At 23.0% G+C, this 19,541-nt stretch overlaps 3 protein-coding genes across 3 annotated transcripts; all 3 read right to left on the bottom strand.

Moving 5' to 3' along the window:
- Positions 1-1,830: 1,830 nt before the first annotated feature.
- On the bottom strand, positions 1,831-2,548 carry LOC128957491 (synaptobrevin-1-like). Its single transcript, XM_054303258.1, has 2 exons — positions 2,465-2,548; positions 1,831-2,243 (listed from the first exon to the last, which is right to left on the bottom strand). Coding segments are annotated over exons 1-2 (360 nt in total). The 5' UTR covers positions 2,467-2,548; the 3' UTR covers positions 1,831-1,885.
- A 250-nt stretch (positions 2,549-2,798) lies between these two features.
- LOC128957281 (uncharacterized) lies at positions 2,799-6,404 on the bottom strand. Its single transcript, XM_054303017.1, has 5 exons — positions 6,363-6,404; positions 5,608-6,269; positions 5,271-5,532; positions 4,894-5,177; positions 2,799-2,833 (listed from the first exon to the last, which is right to left on the bottom strand). Exons 2-5 carry the CDS (start codon positions 6,266-6,268, stop codon positions 2,799-2,801), a joined length of 1,242 nt encoding a protein of 413 aa, XP_054158992.1. The 5' UTR covers position 6,269; positions 6,363-6,404.
- A 3,821-nt stretch (positions 6,405-10,225) lies between these two features.
- Positions 10,226-13,946, bottom strand: LOC128959002 (uncharacterized). Its single transcript, XM_054304972.1, has 3 exons — positions 13,843-13,946; positions 12,407-13,765; positions 10,226-10,974 (listed from the first exon to the last, which is right to left on the bottom strand). The coding sequence occupies exons 2-3, from the start codon at positions 13,758-13,760 to the stop codon at positions 10,226-10,228; spliced, it is 2,103 nt and encodes a 700-aa protein (XP_054160947.1). The 5' UTR covers positions 13,761-13,765; positions 13,843-13,946.
- Between the last annotated feature and the right edge of the window lie 5,595 nt (positions 13,947-19,541).

The raw sequence follows: 19,541 nt of genomic DNA, 5'->3' as shown, positions 1-19,541 counted from the left end.
ATTATTATTATTATTAGCAAATAATATCACAATTAATTTTTAATTTTATTTTGTCTCTCATTTACTTTTATACACTAATTCATCTATTGATCATTGATTTTGTGATTTTTTAATTAATTTTGAATTTACTCGTATTATTATTATTATTATATATTATTATTATTATTATTATTATATTATTATTATTACATCATTACCCGTGATATCTAGTTTTTTCTTAATTAATTAATATTTAGTATATATATATATATATTGTATTAATTATATTATAAATATTTTGTGTTTAATTGAATAAACTCTAAAAGGTTTGGGGAATTAAAAAAAATTAAATAAATAAATAATAAATAATTTTTTTTCGAAAAACTACTGTTTGTTTCTTRTTGTTTATATTTTTTATAATTTTTAAAATTCAATMAATTTTTTTATATCAATCAATTAGTTTTGYATTWGACAAACATATATCAATTGATGTGATTAAACAATATTATCATTAATTGTTAATATTTAGTTTCAAATTYATAAATTTATAATTGTTTTATTACAACAAATATTTGTTTTTATTTTATTTTTTTACTGAGCATTAATACTAATAATAATACAGTATTATTAATAATAATAATAATATTTAATTAATTTTATATATAAAAAATCAGATAATCTAAAAACAATTTAAAAACAATAATCAATTGAGTTTTGATTTTATTTCTATCCAATAGTTAATAATTTTTTTCAAAAATTAATTTCATGATAAGTTAACAAAGTTTTTATTTATTTATAAATAAACTATTTTATAATTAATTTAAATAATAATATAATTATAATTATATTTATATATATATATAAATTAATTAATTATATTTTTTATCTCTAAACTAAATATGGGCTAAAGTTGTAAACAAATTATAATTTTTTTTAGTTAATAATTAAAAATTGTATTTATATATATTTATATAAATATTTATATAATATGTTATGATATAATTTTTTTAAATAATGTATATGTATATAATAATTAAATTTTTAATAATACAGTAATAATAATAATAATAATAATAATAATACAATCAATCCATAAATATATTTAAATTATATATTAATTTTTATATAATATTATTTTTTGATATTTATTTGAGATATAATTCTAGCGAAACATTCATTATTTTTTATGTTTTTCAAAAAAACTGATTAACAGTTTTATTTTGTGCTAAATTTTTATTTAATGTTATGATTTATATATATWTATATATATTAATTTCACTCTAAGTGATGATATTATAATAATATTTAGTAATTTTTTTTAATATTAATCAATCAAACCAATTAATCAATCAATTTAGTAGTAGTTATTTAGTATCAATAACAGGCAATACAATAGTCATCTTAAAACCTTATTATTATATATAATATGTYATTATTATTATTATTATCGTTATTGTTGTTATCATAACATTTACATTAAATTTTTTTAGGTTTAAATTTTTTCAGSTATTATTTAAAAACTCCTTATTTACTCCTTATAATTGAGAGTGAAATTACTTATTGTTTTCAAATTATTGTTATCATCTAATATATTATATAATAATAATAATAATAATAATAATAATAATAATAATACAGTATATATATATATATATATATATCTAATATGAAACAATCAAACAAACACAAACATACATATAATATATAGATATTATATACATATATACCATATATATATATATATAAATTATTATTATTATTAATTAATTAATTTGTGTGTGTGTGTGTGTTGTTTGGTGATTGATTTTTTGTTTGTTTGTTTGTTTGTTTGTTATGTGTTTTTTATTATAATAAWAATAATAATAATAATAAAAAACGACAATAACAACAACAAAATGCATAGGCATTATTTGCTGGACATCCAGGCAAATATCACCAGCACTAGTACCAGTCCGATGCCGGCCATAACGGCAATCATTTTCATATTTTTCCACCAAAACTTCGACTTGAGAGCACCGGCTTGTTTTTCAAACATCTCGGCCCCCTCTTTCAGTGCATCAGCCCTCTCGTCCAGCTGTGATATCATGTTATCCCTTTCCAACACTTTTTCGACATTCACTCTCATTATTTCGGTAACTTCGTCTACCTGTGCCTGGGTTTGTTGCATACGTCTCGACGAGGCAGCCAATTGTGGATTTTGTTTGCCATCACCTCCCTGTCCYGACTCGCCTCCATCAGCGGGCGGTTGTTTTCCTTTTGACGACCTGTTTTGGTTGTTTGTTTGTTATAGTATTGAAAAAATTAATAATTAATAATAAATAAAACAATCATTATATTAATTATAATTAGCTATAATATGTATATAAGAATATRATATATTAAATGTTTTTTTTAAATAAAATAAAAATATTTTTTAGTAATATATAATAATAGAGTGTATATTCTGTATACATATATAATAGTAATGTTGAGAAATATGGCTTACATTTTATGGCTGAGCTCTTACTCACAACTATTAAATGAAAGGCAGATATACTGTATATACTGTATATATTTATTGGATATTATTTTTTGTTGATTTGAAAAACCTTTTTAATTTTCAATAATATATTATAAATATTTTTTTCGTTGTTTGGTTAACACAGTAAATAAATTATACGTTAAATATCCGATAATAATAATTATTATTATAATAACAACATTCGGGAAACTTTTTCTGTCTTCAAAATAAACTGATGATAAACACCACACACACAACACACACAACAACACACTAACACTTACTCCTACTCATAGATAGAGAGAGAGAGACATACAGATTACCGATAGTCGCTTCCATTAGTCGGTCGGACCACTAGTTTATGTGGAGAAAAATGAGAGAAACGGTGTATGGATTSAGAGAAAGAGAGAGAAAGAGAGGTTTTCAATACCAGTGCGCAAAGCCTTTTAGCAAACGCTTTGCCTGTTATGTTGTGTCCATTGATTGTGTGTACTCTAACACACATACACACATACATACATACACACACATATACACACACATACACACATACATACACACATACACACATACACACATACACACATACACACACATACACACACATACACACACACACACACACACACATACACACATACACACACACACACACACACACATAYACACATACAYACAYACACACATACACACATACACACATACACACATACACACATACACACATACACACATACACATACACACCAAACAATTTATTGATCCGATCTCTGCACCACTTTCTATATGTATAGATATTGCTATATAATGTATATATATATTATCGATATGTGTGTGTGTGTGTGTGTATCCTAATACTGTATATAAATTTTTATGTATATATATATAAATCTATACTCTATTTGTTGGTTTGCATCATCACTATGTTGTTTGTGTTACCAATTGACTGACTGACTGACTGACTGACTGCTGCCATAGACGGCAAACAAATGTAACTATTATTACAATTTTTACATACATTTAGTATATGAATAGCCCCTTAAATAATACTTCGGCGCAATGCCTTTTGATAACTTAAAAAACATATTGATATTGAATTTTTTTTGTTGATAACATTTAGTATATTATTATTATTATTATTATTATTATTATTATTATTATTATTATTATTAGTAGTAGTAGTAGTAGTAGTAGTAGTAGTAGTAGTGTAGTAAAAAACAACATTATCATTGATTAATATATACATAAATTTGTTGGCAATAATATACTATATATATATATATATATAAATAGTATATAAAATCTGACTTAATTTTTTCTGTGTGTTTGTGTGTTTTGCCGACAAATACTGTTTGTATGTAATAATAATAWTAMKWATATTAATATAAATATCAATACATGTTATACTGTACTATACTATTAAAATAAAAATACTATATATATATATATATATATACTGTAGTACTTTAATATGACTCATAAAAACTTATAAATAATTTATGCCAATCTTTTTCTTTTAATAAATAAATTATAAATAATATATCAATAGTTTATTCTCTCTCTCTCTCTCTCTCTCTCTCTCTCTCTCTCTCTCTCTCTCAAACAAATCGATGACTTTAGTATTAATAGTACTAATACTATATTTATAATTTACTTAATTTTATTTAAGTTATTTAAATGTATATATATATATATATATATATATATATATATATTTAATGTTATGAACTAACTAGATATAACTGTACTTTTAAAATATTTAATTAATATTTATTAAATTAAAATAAAAATAGTAATGTTTTTATTTTATTAAAAATTTTACATTAATACTATTTCATACGTAATAATTATRATATATAATACTGTATATAATATAGAATATTAAAAAAATTATCACTTAATTAGATATTAAAAATTATAATATTATATTAAATTTATCGGTAATTAAAAAATTAAAAATTATGTTAACCTTTTAAATTATAAAAAGTTTAATAAATTTTTTGACAAAKTTTTAATTTATTAATTAAACACAAATATAGTACTATATATAATATACATCAACAACAAAATATAACATTATAATAACTGAATGTAAAATTAGATAATAAAATAATTTTTAAAAATTGATTAATAATAAAATCCCATATATTTATTTAAATACTACTAATAACTGAATACTAAATATTTGCAATTAAATTYATTCAATATTTTTTTWAAATATAAAAAATAAGATATTATTTRAGAAGTTAAATTATATTACATTATATTGTTATTATTAATAATAATAAGTTTTCTAATACWTTTKATAACATCTAAATATATTAAAAACTATCMWTTAATAATAATAATAATAATAACTAAATATTACAATATTTTATTRTAATTAATAATAATTTCATTGATTTTACCAATACTTTTAATAGCATCCAAATCGATATCATTGTTGTCGWWGACATTGTTTAACTTAATTGAACGCAATTGTGATAATCGTTGCAATGATTTCAATGTCTGTGAATCAATGCGATAACCGGTGTATTCAAAGTATTGAAGTCGCGGACAGTTAGCGGCGATATTACCGATAAACTGATCGGTTGTCGACATTTTCTTTGAATTGATAATCAAATGTGTTAACTGTTTGCAGCCAATAATCATCGTCTGATGATTGTTTGATCCAATTAAGTCAATATTACTATAATTACTATTCAAATACAAACGATTTAATTGTTTAAAATTCTGGCAAATAGTAGCCAATAAATCGCTGCCATTGTATTCAATAGTATCATATTTATACCAATCGATTGATAGACTCTTCAATCGTCGACATTTGATACCAATTGGTAGCAATAGTTTTGGGAATTGTGGGCAAAAAATATCGTCGTCATAATCTTTGACTTGAATCGACAATGAAGTCAATTGTTTCAATTGTGACAATTGAGACATAAGTTGTGTAAAGTATTTATCTGTGAGACCCACGAATACTACAGACAATTCAGTCAATTGTCTGCCATATTGTCTGATAATATCTTTAAATAAGTCAMCCCTTTCTTCACAGTCTATGTTGACTTCAAGTTTCTTCAACTTCTTGAATATTATCGGTGGTTCACTACTACTACTACTACTACTACTACTAGTAGTAGTAGTAGTAGTCGTAGTCAACAATTGACGATAGACTTTCAAAACTGATACATGAATATAATCATAAACTGTTAGGCAATTCAATGACACTAATTGACTACATTTACGTATATTTTTGGCCAACAACTCATCCAACTCTAGGCAATCATAATAATAGAAACGAATTGTTTGCAACTGATTAGCAAATATTGTAAACAAATCGTCGATTAGTGGAACCGATAGTTCATCTATTGTTTTGTTAATATAGAGATGTATGTGCCGTAAGTGCGGACAGTAGCTGATAATCAACAACAAAACGGGTGTCTCTTTCAGAAAACACCCTAATTTGAGTTCAATGTGTATAATGTTTGGACACTTTGACAACAGTTTGGCCAACGAATCGTCGGTTATTCGCCGAAACTTATGATTATCAAATATAATCATCTTTTTGATAGTCTTCGGTATCAATCGTTGCCATTGTTTTGAAACCGATTCAAGTCTTAGTTTATCATCAAATGTCAGATAAGACAACAATAGTTCAGTCAAATCATCGCCCAAACGATCAAATGATTGTCGACTTTCTTCTTCGTCTTCATCTTCTTCTTCCGTTGAATCAGTTTTTAAAGACATTTTCTTTGCAATCAATTGACAACTAATCTCATCATTTGATGTCATACTTGAAGACAATAATAATTATTTTTGTTAAAAAAATCAATTCAAATAAGTGTTGTATTAATAATAATAAGTGATTTTTTTTTTAATTACTTACAAATTGATGACACAATTAGTGATTTAAATATTATTATTAGTAATGAATTGTAAAATCAAAACAATTAATAAATATTTTGTTTATGTTTTGTGTTTTTGTTGTGAAAACTACTGAAAACACTAATCAATTGAATACTGAAAATACAAGTATTCACTCATTATATTTGATTACAACTATTATATAATAAATGTTTTATTAATATTTAATATTTTCGGGGGAAACGGTTACGGTATTTATTTTTTCGGTTAACTGAAAAATAAATAAATAAATATATTTTAATTAATTAATTAATTTTTAAATTGTATTAATTTAAAAAAAATAAATAAATTTTAAGGTATAAATCGTTTACTAACTATTTTTTTTTATAACTGTAATATCTAGTAATACAGTTATTATTGTACATGTATTGTACATGTATCATCAAATTGTACATGTACATTTTATGAGTTTTAAAAAAAAAGTTATATAAGCATATATAGTGCTGCCATTTAGTGTTTATAAATATTTTATATTATTATTTAATATTAAAAAACTACCTCACTTTGTGCTAAACCAAAACAATAGAAGACGCACTACACATGTATATAGATTATCATAGATTACACTTAATATATACATACAATATAGCTTAGTGTGTATAATAACTATGCCGTGTGTATTGACTCCTCCCCCCTCTAAGCTAAAAACTTTATAATATTGCGTGCATATATATATATATACATATAATGTATTTTCAGTATTAATATATAAAATACAATATATATAAACAAATATAATAAAACAAATATATTATAAAATAATTTAAACTGAAATTATTGTTTGAAAAATGCGCTCTTAGTTTAAACAGTATATATGATAACGTAGTTTAGGAGTAGTGCAAAAAAGTTGATTTGTATCATGTGATATGTGCATCTAATTTTTGTATCTATAATATACTAATGTACTGTTATTGTTTATTATGGCCATTATTGATGTTTTGGTTTAGCACAAAGTGAGACAGTTTTTTATATATATCTATATTACTGGTATACTGTATATAATTGTTACTATACCGATAAAAAGTACCCGGGTTACAGTATATTTAAAAATTATACTATATTTAAACATTATTGTGTTAAACATAATAACTAAAGTAAAAATTTATTAATAATACTCTAAAATTATTAAAATAAATTATTATCAACAAAAATAAATAAATTCAAACAATTTTTATTTAAATATTTTAATCATTTATTATATACTGTATATAAGTTATAACTGGTTTATTACAGACATATTTATCAGTAAAAACTTATTTTTAATTTTAATTAAATATTTTATAGTACTTTATGTCCATTAATAATGATTTTCTGGATTTTATCAATACTTTTAATTGAATTAAAATCAATATCATTGTTGTCGACATCATTCAAGTAAATTGAACGCAAATGTGGTAATCGTTTCAATAATTTCAATGTCTGTGAATCGATGCGATAACCGCTTGATTTCAAGTATTGAAGTCGCGGACAGTTATCGACAATATTACCGATAAACTGATTGGTTGTCTTCGATATATAATTTAAATAATAATCAAAATACATGCAATAATTACAGATGATTGTTAAATGTGTTAACTGTTTGAATACATTGATATCATCTGATGATTGTTGTTGTTGTTTGGATTCAATCAAATCAATACTTGAATACAATGACAATCGCTTTAAATGTTTAAAATTATTTGAAATTATATAAAATAAACTCAAATCTGATTTCTTCTGCTGAAAACAGTTGACATCAATTGTCAACCGATTCAATTGGCAACAGTTTAGACCAATTGGTGGCAACAGTTCAGGTAATTGTGTCCAATGATTTTCAACTAATTTGATCTGTAAGTCCACTAATTGTATCATTTGTGACAAATTAGACATAACTGCGACAAAGTTGACATCATTGAAAAAATTGATTTCAACAGTCAATCCAAGCAATTGTCTGCCATATTGTCGGACAATACCATTGAAAATATCAACCATTACTTTGTCATTGATATTGATCTCAAGTTTTGTTAATTTCTTGAATAATATAATCGACGGTTCAATACTACAACTAGTAGTAGTAGTCGACAATAATTGTCGATATAATTGTGGCACAGATTTACAGTTGTCACCCACACCTGTACTACAATTAAATGACACGATGTTTGTACAGCTGTGAAGATTATCACCCAATAGATCGCACAGTTGATCCCAATAACTATCTATCATATGAATTGTTTGCAATTGTTTGCCAAATACTGTGAAAAAGTTATTAATGATTTTCATCGATCTATACAAGTCTTTGTTGTAGTCGTGATAGCAATAAGTATCCAAATAAATGTGTCTCAGTTTTGGACAATTGCGGCAAATGGATGGCAATAGTAGTGTATAATATGTTAACAAATGATAGCTATTCAAGACGTTAATACAGGAAATGTTTGACCACTTCTTCAACAGTCTATCAATAGTTTCGGCAGACTTTCCGTTAAATTTTCTGTCAATTATTAGCTCATCGATAGTCAATGGTATCAATCGTTGCCATTGTTTTGAAATCAAATCAAATCTTAGTTTGTCATCAAACGGCAGATAAGACAACAATAGTTGTGACAAATCATCGCCGAAACGATCAAACGATTGTCTTCTCGTGAAATCATCGCTTCTTAAACTCCTATTGTTTACCATCGATGACAAACTTATCGCTTCAATTGATGCCATTATATCTGAATGTTAATAATAATTAACAGTTAAATCAAATGCAAACAATGTATTCATTCAATAAGTGATTTTTAATTTACAAATTGATGACACAATTAGTGATTTAATATTATTATTAATTAGTAATGAATTGAAAACACAAAACAATTAATAAATATTTTGTTTGTTTTTGTAGTGAAAACTATGAAAACACTAATCAATTGATTACTGAAATACAGTTTTCACTCATTAATTGAATTCAAATATTTTTTATTTTACACAAAACTTACAAACATTTTAATGCAATTAAAACAATGTGTAATAAGTGCTGCCATTTATTGGTTTAATATTATATTATTATTATTATAGTAAAATTAATTTTATTATCAATAAATTTTAACTAATAATTATTTTATCTATTATTTATATTTATTATAACAAAAATTTATAATTTAAGAAAAATCTATATATCACAAATTAATAAATTTAAATTAATCATTTGAATTAATTTTTTTATAAAAAAAAAGTAATTAATAATAATATTTTTTAAATAACTTTTTTTTTGTTTTATTTATTAATGATAACGACAATATACATAATAACAAATATCTGTATAAAAATTTAGTTCAATATAAATATTTAAAAAAAAMCTATTAATAATAAAGTTATTTTAGTGTTAATTTAATATTAATTTTTGGTTAAACATAATAACTAAAGTAAACATTTATTAACAATTCTTTAAAATCTTATAAATAAATTATTGTCAACAAAAAAAAAATAAATTCAAAACTTTTTTAATTTCAATATTTTAATCATTTATTATATATATATATATAACTAGTTTATTACAGAGTTTSATTTAAAATTAGATATTTTTATACTACTTTATGTCCATTAATAATAATTTTCTGAATTTTATCCATACTTTTAATTGTATTAATATTTAAATCAATGTCATTGTCGTCGACATTGTTTAAGACAATTGAACGCAATTGTCGTAATCTTAGCAATGATTTCAATGTCTGTGAATCGATGCGATAACCGATGAATTTTAAGTATTGAAGTCGCGGACAGTTAGCAACAATATTACCGATAAACTGATTGGTTTTCGTCGACGATATATGATTTGAATAATAATAAATATTATTATTATATTTGTCATAAATATAGCAATTGTCGGCCATATTGTCTGATAATATCATTGAAAATACCAAACATTTCATTGTCATCGAAAATGATATAAAGTTTTGTTAATTTCTTGAATAATATCATCGACGGTTCAATATTACCACTACTAGTAGTATTAGTCGACAATAATTGTCGATATAATTGTGGCACTGATTTATAGTCGATATATTCAGCTGTACTACAATTAAATGACACGAKGTTTGTACAGTAGTGAAGATTATCAACTAATAGTTCATTCAATTGATCCCAATAACGATGTCTTATATGAATTGTTTGCAATTGTTTGCCAAATACTTGGAAAAAGTTATCATTGATTTTGTTATAGCGATAAGTATACAAATAAATGTGTCTCAGGTTTGGACAGTTGCGGCAAATGGATGGCAATAGTAGTGTATTATATGATAACAAACGATAACTATTGGAGACTTTAATACATGAAATGTTTGACCACTTCTTCAACAGTCTATCAATAGTAGACTTTCCGTTGAATTTTCCGTCATTTATTATCTCATCGACAGTCAATGGTATCAATCGATGCCATTGTTTGCAAACCGATTCAAATATTAGTTTGTCATCAAATGTCAGATAAGACAACAATAGTTGTGACAAATCATCGCCGAAACGATCAAATGATTGTCTTTTTGTGAAATCATCAGTTCTTAAACTCCTATTGTTTACCATCGATGACAAACTTATCGCTTCAATTGATGCCATTATATCTCAAGACAATAATAATTAAAAGTTAAATCAATGTAAATCAATGTATTCAATAATAAGTGATTTTTAACTTACAAATTGATTACAAATTAATTAGTGATTTAATATTATTATAATTAGTAATGAATTAAAAGCAATGAAACAAATATTTTGTTTGTTTTGTGTTTTTTTGTTAAACTTTTTTGAAGCACTAATTGAATGTAAATTAAGTGAAACACTGATTGAATGAGTGATTGATTTGTTTGATTGACTGTCACTTAAATAGTCAGCAAATCATTGATAGACAGACAGTGTGTTTGTGTGTGTATTGTATGGGTTTTGGTGTGACATCTAATGGACACAAAATAAAACTTTTAAAAACAATGTGTATTAACTAATAGCTAACTATTATTTATATTTAATATCATTATTTATGTTATAATATTTAATAGTATTATATATTAAATATTGATTATAGTTTTAATTTTAAATTATTTTTATAGTCATATATATATACTGTATATTGTGTTTAATTCCCAAATATAATTAATAGTTTATATATACTGTATATTATTAGTAATAGTTAAAAAAATTTAAATATTAATATTATATTTAATTAAATTATTATTTTATTTCTAATTAATAGTACAAATATTTAATTACTAATAATTGATTAGAATTATTGATTTTAATAATAGAGTTAAAAGCAATTATTTATTTATTTTTAAACAACTAATTAATAATATAAATAACTTTTCGGATTTCTGATAACAAATCCGGTAAAATAAATCCCTAATAGTGATGGTAGCCCAGACCTCCCTGAGTCCCCCCCCCCAACCACTCACTCAATTTAATGCAATTAAAACAATACGTGTAATAAGTGCTACCATTTAGTGTTTAATATTATATTAGTTTATATTAAAATTAATTTTATTATCAATAAATATTAACTAATAATTATTTTTATTTTATATATTAATTATATTTATTATAACAAAAATTTATAATTTTTAAAAAATCTATATATCATATCATATAATTTGTTAATACTTTAATTTATATGTATTTTTATATTATTATCAAGATAATAATAATTATAATCAAACAATTATTTTTAAACTAGACATTTTAAAAATTAATTTTTCTAAAAAAAGTAATTAATAGTAATAATATATTAAATAGCTTTTATGTTTTGTTTATTTATGATAATGACAGTACAATATTTGCATATTTTATATATTATATAATATGCATAATAACAAATATCTGTAAAAAAATTTAGTTGAATATTTAAAAAAAAACTATTAATAATAAAGTTATTTTAGTCTAATTTGATAATAATTTTTGTTAAACATAATAACTAAAGTAAAAATTTCAATATTTTAATTATTTATTATATATATTATATATATACTTTATGTCCATTAATAATAATTTTCTTGATTTTATCAATACTTTTAATTGAATTCAAATCAATGTCATTGTTTAAGTCAATTGAACGCAAATGTGTTAATCGTTGCAATAATTTCAATGTCTGTGAATCGATGCGATAACCTTTGAATTGCAAGTATTGAAGTCGCGGACAGTTAGCGACAATATTACCGATAAACTGATTGGTTGTCATCGATATATGATTTAAATAATAATAATTATTAAAATGAATGCGAGAATTATTAATGATTGTCAAATGTGTTAACTGTTTGAATACATTGATATCATCTGATGATTGTTGTTGTTGTATGGATTCAATCAAATCAATACTTGAATACAATGACAATCGCTTTAAATGTTTAAAATTATTGGAAATTATATTTAATAAACTGGTGATAGATTTCTTCTTCTTAATACAGTTGACATCAATTATTGCCAATCTTTTCAATCGGCAACCATTGCGACCAATTGATGGTAACAACTGGTCAGTGAATTGTGTACATTGACTGTCGGCTACTTTGATCTGTAAGTCCACTAATTGTGTCATTAATGACAAACCAGACATAACTGTGGCTAAGTCGACGACATTGATATAATTGAATTCAACAATCATTCCAAGCAATTGTCGACCATATTGTTGAACAATATCATTGAAGATATCAAGTATTACTTTGTCATTGATATTGATCTCAAGTTTTGTTAATTTCTTGAATATAATCGACGGTTCAATACTACCACTACTAGTAGTAGTAGTAGTCGACAATAATTGTGGCACTGATTTATATTTGTCACCCACAGCTGTACTACAATTTAATGACACGAGATTTGGACGACAGTATTGAAGATTATACCCCATTAGATCGTACAGTTGATCCCAATAACGATGTCTAATATGAATTGTCTTCAATTGTTTGCCAAATACTATGAAAAAGATATCATTGATTTTCATCGATCTATACAAGTCTTTGTTGTAGTGGTTATAGCGATAACTATCCAAATAAATGTGTCTCAGGTTTGGACAGTTGCGGCAAATGGATGGCAATAGTAGTGTATTATATGTTAACAAACGATAACTATAGCAGACTTTAATACATGAAATGTTTGACCACTTCTTCAATAGTTTATCAATAGTTTTGGCAGACTTTCCGTTAAACTTTTTGTCAATTATTAGCTCATCGACAGTCAATGGTATCAATCGATGCCATTGTTTTGAAACCGATTCAAGTCTTAGTTTGTCATCAAACGGCAGATAAGACAACAATAGTTGAGACAAATCATCGCCGAAACGATCAAACGATTGTCTTCTCATGAAATCATCGCTTCTTAATCTCATATTGTTTACCATCGATGACAAACTTATCGCTTCAATTGATGCCATTATATCTGAAGACAATAATAATTAACAGTTAAATCAAATGCAAACAATGTATTCAATAATAATTGATTTTTTTTGTACTTACAATTTGATGAACAAAATTTAGTGAAAATATTATACTAATAATTAGTAATGAATTTGAAAGCAATGAAACAATTATTTTAAACTTTTTTTTGAAACACTAATTGTATGGAAAATAAGTGAAATATTGATTCATTGACTGCCACTTATAAATAGTTGAAAATAATGTGTATTAATACCTAATTATTATTATTATTATTTATGTTAAAATATCTAATATTTATATTATTAAAAATATTTATTAATAAAAATTGATTATAGTTTAAATTATTTTTAATTTTATAGTCATATATATATAATATATATATATATATATATATATATATATATATATATATATATATATATATATATATATATATATATATATATATATATATATATATATATATATATACTCTATAATAGAGTCTATATTGTGTTTAATTCCCAAAAATATAATTAATATTATGTTTTTTTAGATAAATTTTAATAAAAGTTTATAATATGATATTTAATTTGTTATTAAATTTAATAGAAATAATTACTTTAAAAAAAATATTTTTTTAACTCAATTATAATGAGTAAAAACTTAAAATAGTATTTGTTTATTAATATACTAATGTATAAATAAATATATTTATAATTATGCAATGATTTTAATAATTAGCTAATAGTGTTAATAGTATTTCTTTAAACATTAGTATATTAATAAACATTTTAACTATTTTAAGCTTTTACTCATTATAATTGAGTGTTTAAAAAAAATTTAAAAAAATTTATTTCTATTAATATTAAACATATGAGTAATAATCACAAAATAAAATGTTTGTGTATTTAAAAAAATAAATAAATATGATTTATCAAGGAATTCAAATATGAATAATACTATATATATATATATATTGTTGATTTTTAATTAAATTAAATTATTATTGTTTATATAGTTTTATATTTTTATGTAAATATAAGTTATATATATATATATACCGTATATATATATATATATGTTTCCTGTACTCAAAATACATGTAATTTGAAAAAAATATATTGAAATATATATATATATATATATATAATAAATAATATATAAAAGCATTTAATGATTATTTTAAAAACAAATTGATATTATTATAGAAATATTTTAATATTCATTAAACTTTTTTTTAAATATGATTGTATAGAAACAGAACAATAATTTTATTTATATATATATATATATATGTATTGAAATATTATACTAATGTATATACAAAAATATTAAATTTAGTTATAATTCAATTTGATATTATTTTTATAATCACATATGAATTTATAGTTATATTAAAGTATTTATATACAGTAATACACAATATAAAAATATCATATAATTATATAATAAAAAAAACTTCAATCATATAAATCTACTGATACTTATAGCTTGTGTGTGTGTTTGTCTGTACTTTTAAGCTACCGGTGCGCACCGATTATCAGTATTACCAGTTTATGGCCAGTGATGATAACCCCCTGATATTTATTTAACCGTAAAAATGGAATAATAATTTTAATTGCAAAAAAAATATTGTACATTAAAAATATTTAAAAAAAAATAACTATTCATATGAATATGTCTACTGTTATGAACAATAGGTATGGCCTGTCTATATATATATACAGGACAGTCATATTTTGTCCTCCCGATGCAAAACTATTGGTCAGTAAGAAAAAAATTTTTGGGGTTTGTTTTATGATAGCGATTATCAAATCAATAATCGATAATCAAAAGTATAAACTACCCGTCAAATGGATGTCACAAAAATTGGGAAAGTTTATGAAAAAATGGTATTTATATAATAATAATACTAATAATAATAAACTTGTAATGTTTGTACATATGGTTTGTACTTGTATTAGGGAAACTCATATGCTTTGAAGATACCGGTGCACCCATTATTGTCATACCATTTATGGCAAAAAAAACTGTTATCATATATCAAATATAGCCATATTATAATAAATGGCCAGTAGTTGTAGGTAAAAATTGAAACACATTTTTGAAAAAATTGTATGTAAATAATAGACAATAATTTATATACAATATATTTAATATTAATCACACTATAACTATCTTTCAATTTTGTTTATTATTACAAATCTATAGCTTATATACTGTATTAAAGGATACCAATACAATGTCAATACATTTCCTCAATTGAAGGACTGATTATTGAAATCTATTCAATCATTTAAATGTCAAACATTTATAGGTGTCTGCTTTGAACCAAACGGTAAACCCATTATTGTCTAACCTTTTATGTCAAACGGAGATCTGTTATAATATATATAATAGAAATGATAGCAATTATCTAACAGTAAGAATGTTACTCATGTTTGCCATAGGATATGTAAGTTATATATATATATAGGTATTACTGTAATAATAATTTTAATTTCCTAAATATATGAATCATTTATATAAAAACTTTATATTATGTATGATTCCAATAGGTGTATGACTGGCCTATCTATCTATTTATTTATTTATCGGGACTGTCTATTTTGTGGGGACCGGGATGTTTTTTGTTGTTGTCATTGTTAGGAGTGCCGCACCTCCTAAAACTGTTTTTTTATTGATGCAAAAGTATTGATCAGATAATATAATATAATAAAAATATTTTTACTGACCAATAGTTTTGCATTGATTACAATATAGTTAACTGACACCTGATATTTCAATATAAAAAAAATAATAAAATAAAATTTATTTATTTATAATAATCATAAAAAATGTATTATTATTTTAAAAGTAATAAAATTAAAATGTTTCTATACTTTCTCTCTCAAAAAACAATACTTATAAATAAAATACTGTATAAAATGATTATTGATTTTTGTGTTGTTGTATTAATTATGTTATTATAATATTAATTAGATATAAATTATTAATTATGTTTTTATAAGTTAAGTCAATAATAATAATAATAATATGATAAAATTAAATGATTGCATATAAATGTTTATACAATATTGATTTTGTTTGACAATATAAAAATTATATATTTAATTAACTAATGTTTTTTAAAAAAGATAGGAAACATATGATTAATAATAACATAAAAATGTTTGTTTTAGTTTTTTAATAATTGAAATATGATTTATCTAGAAATAATATTAGAAGTATTAATAATACTATATATATTTTGTTGCTTTTAATTAAAATAAACTATTATTGTTTATACAATATATTTCTTATATATATATATATATATTTCCTGTACTCATAATACATGTAATTTGAAAATAATATATTGAAATATAAATAAGTAAAAGCATTTAATGATTATTTTTTTAAAAACAAATTGATATTATTTAGAAATATTTTAATAGAGATTAAACTAATTTGATATATGATTGCATAAAAGCAAAACAATTAAATTTTATTTATATAATTTTAAAATTTTGAAATATTATACACTGTATACCAAAAAATAAATAAATAAATATTTGAATTTAGTTATAATTCAAACACATTATTATTATGATTCACATACATATATGAATGTATTAGTTATAAAGTATTTATTAATATATATAACTAAATAATAGTTTATAATTTTAATACATTATATCTTATAATGAAAAACTTCATTAAACATGTGAATGTACTGACACTTATAGGTGTATGTGCTTTGAACCTACCGGTGCACCGTTTAATGGCCAATGAAAATACTACAGCAAAAGGTGATTATTATTAGGATTTATAATATATTAAAAATAATTTTTAAAAAACTATTTATATATATATAAAAAGTATGTGTGTGTGTGTCTGTATGTTATGAACAATATGTATATCTATTGGACTGTCATTTTTTTGTTGTTGGTAGTGGTGGCCGCACCTAACTGTGCCCATCCTAGCGGTGTTGGTCGATGCAAAACTATTGGTCAGGAAACGGAAATACAATTAATGCCGGCTAATGAGTCCAACTAGGATATCGGGCCAACTATTTTCAAACGGTAGCCATAATTATAATATTGAATATATATATATATGTTTTTAATTTAATAATAATATTAAAATTTTTTTAATTTTCTTATATGTAATATTAAAATTTTTTTAATTTTCTTATATGAATCGTTAATATATATACAGTATATTCAATATATAACTTTATGTATCATATCTTTAGGTATGGCCTATCGGTTATACTGTATATACCGTACCATTTGTTTTTTTGGGGGGGGGCAATGGAAATACATATATAAAAAAAATTATAGTCAATCCATTCACAAGTGTTGAGAGGTTGACAGCCATTGTGATGGGACTGTTTGATAATACAAGACACCCCCCCCAACAAATACACCGCCGATTTTTCAATATTTATCAGGTATTGGACCAAAATTCGGATCATCGGATCAATTATTGAATGGTTTGCAAATTTTAATGATATTGAACGGACCAGTCAGCCGATAAAAAAGTCGGGTAAAAAATATGATTGCCGTACCGGTTATGGATCTATAGGGACTGTCTATTTTGTGGACCGGGATGTTTTTTGTGTAGTGCCGCACCACCTAAAACTGTTTTTTTGGTCGATGCAAAAGTATTGATCAGATAATATCAAATATAATATTTAGTTTACTGACCAATAGTTTTGCATTGATTACAATACAGTTAACTGACGACACCTGATATTTCAATATAAAAAAATATATAATTTATTTATTTATAATAATCCTAAAAATAAATTATTATTATTTTTAAAAGTACTAATTTAATTAAGTAATTAAAAAATGTTTCAATACTGCTATAAAATAATATATATATATTTAATATTTTTGTTGTTATTGTATTCATTATGTTATTACAGTATTATAAATCAGATTAAATTAAATTTTTTTTATATAATTCAATTACTAGTACATGTGAAATATTTATACTATTAACCCATAAATGTTTTATTTTAAAAAATACAAATTATGTAACAATAATTTCTCTCATAAAATAGTTTAATAAAATACTTTATATAAAATGATTGATAACTACTGTATATACTGTGTGTGTGTGTGAGATATATATATATATATAAATTACTAGTCATCTATAAATATTATTTAATAGTTTATTAATTATTTATTAAAATTTTTATTAAATACAACACAATTACTGATAAATTATAACATTTTTTTAATCTTCAGCCCAACCCTTATATTCATTAATAATAATTTTGTTGATTTTGCCAATACTTTTAATGGCATCCAAATCAATATCGTTGTCGTCGACATTGTTTAAGTCAATTGAACGCAATTGTCTTAATTGTTTCAACGATTTGATCAATACATTTGCGTCAATACGATAACCACTATATTCTAAGTATTGAAGTCGAGGACAGTTAGCAACGATATCATCGATAAACTGATCGTTGGTCGACATCTTCATCGATCTGATTGTTAAATGTGTTAACCGTTTGAAACCATTCATCAAATTATTATTATTAGTATTATTAGATCCAATCAAATCAATAGTTGTAAACAACGATAATCTTTTTAATTGTCTAAAATTATTGGAAATAATTGTCAACAAATCGTTACCATTTTTGATACTGTTTTTTACGCCGAAATTATTGAATCCAAAATGAAACCGAAAACTTTTCAATCGTTGACAATTGCGACCAATCGATGACAACATTGGAGACAATTCTAGCCATAGATTATCAACATTTAAGTAATCGATTGTTAAGTCGACTAATT

This window comes from Oppia nitens, unplaced genomic scaffold, assembly GCF_028296485.1.
Source record: "Oppia nitens isolate AA-2021 unplaced genomic scaffold, nextdenovo-longstitch-racon4-pilon3 scaffold3_pilon_pilon_pilon, whole genome shotgun sequence".
Lineage (NCBI taxonomy): Eukaryota > Metazoa > Arthropoda > Arachnida > Sarcoptiformes > Oppiidae > Oppia > Oppia nitens.
The sequence above is the reverse complement of the archived record's forward strand: the minus strand, read 5'-3'. Positions and strand labels throughout refer to the sequence as shown.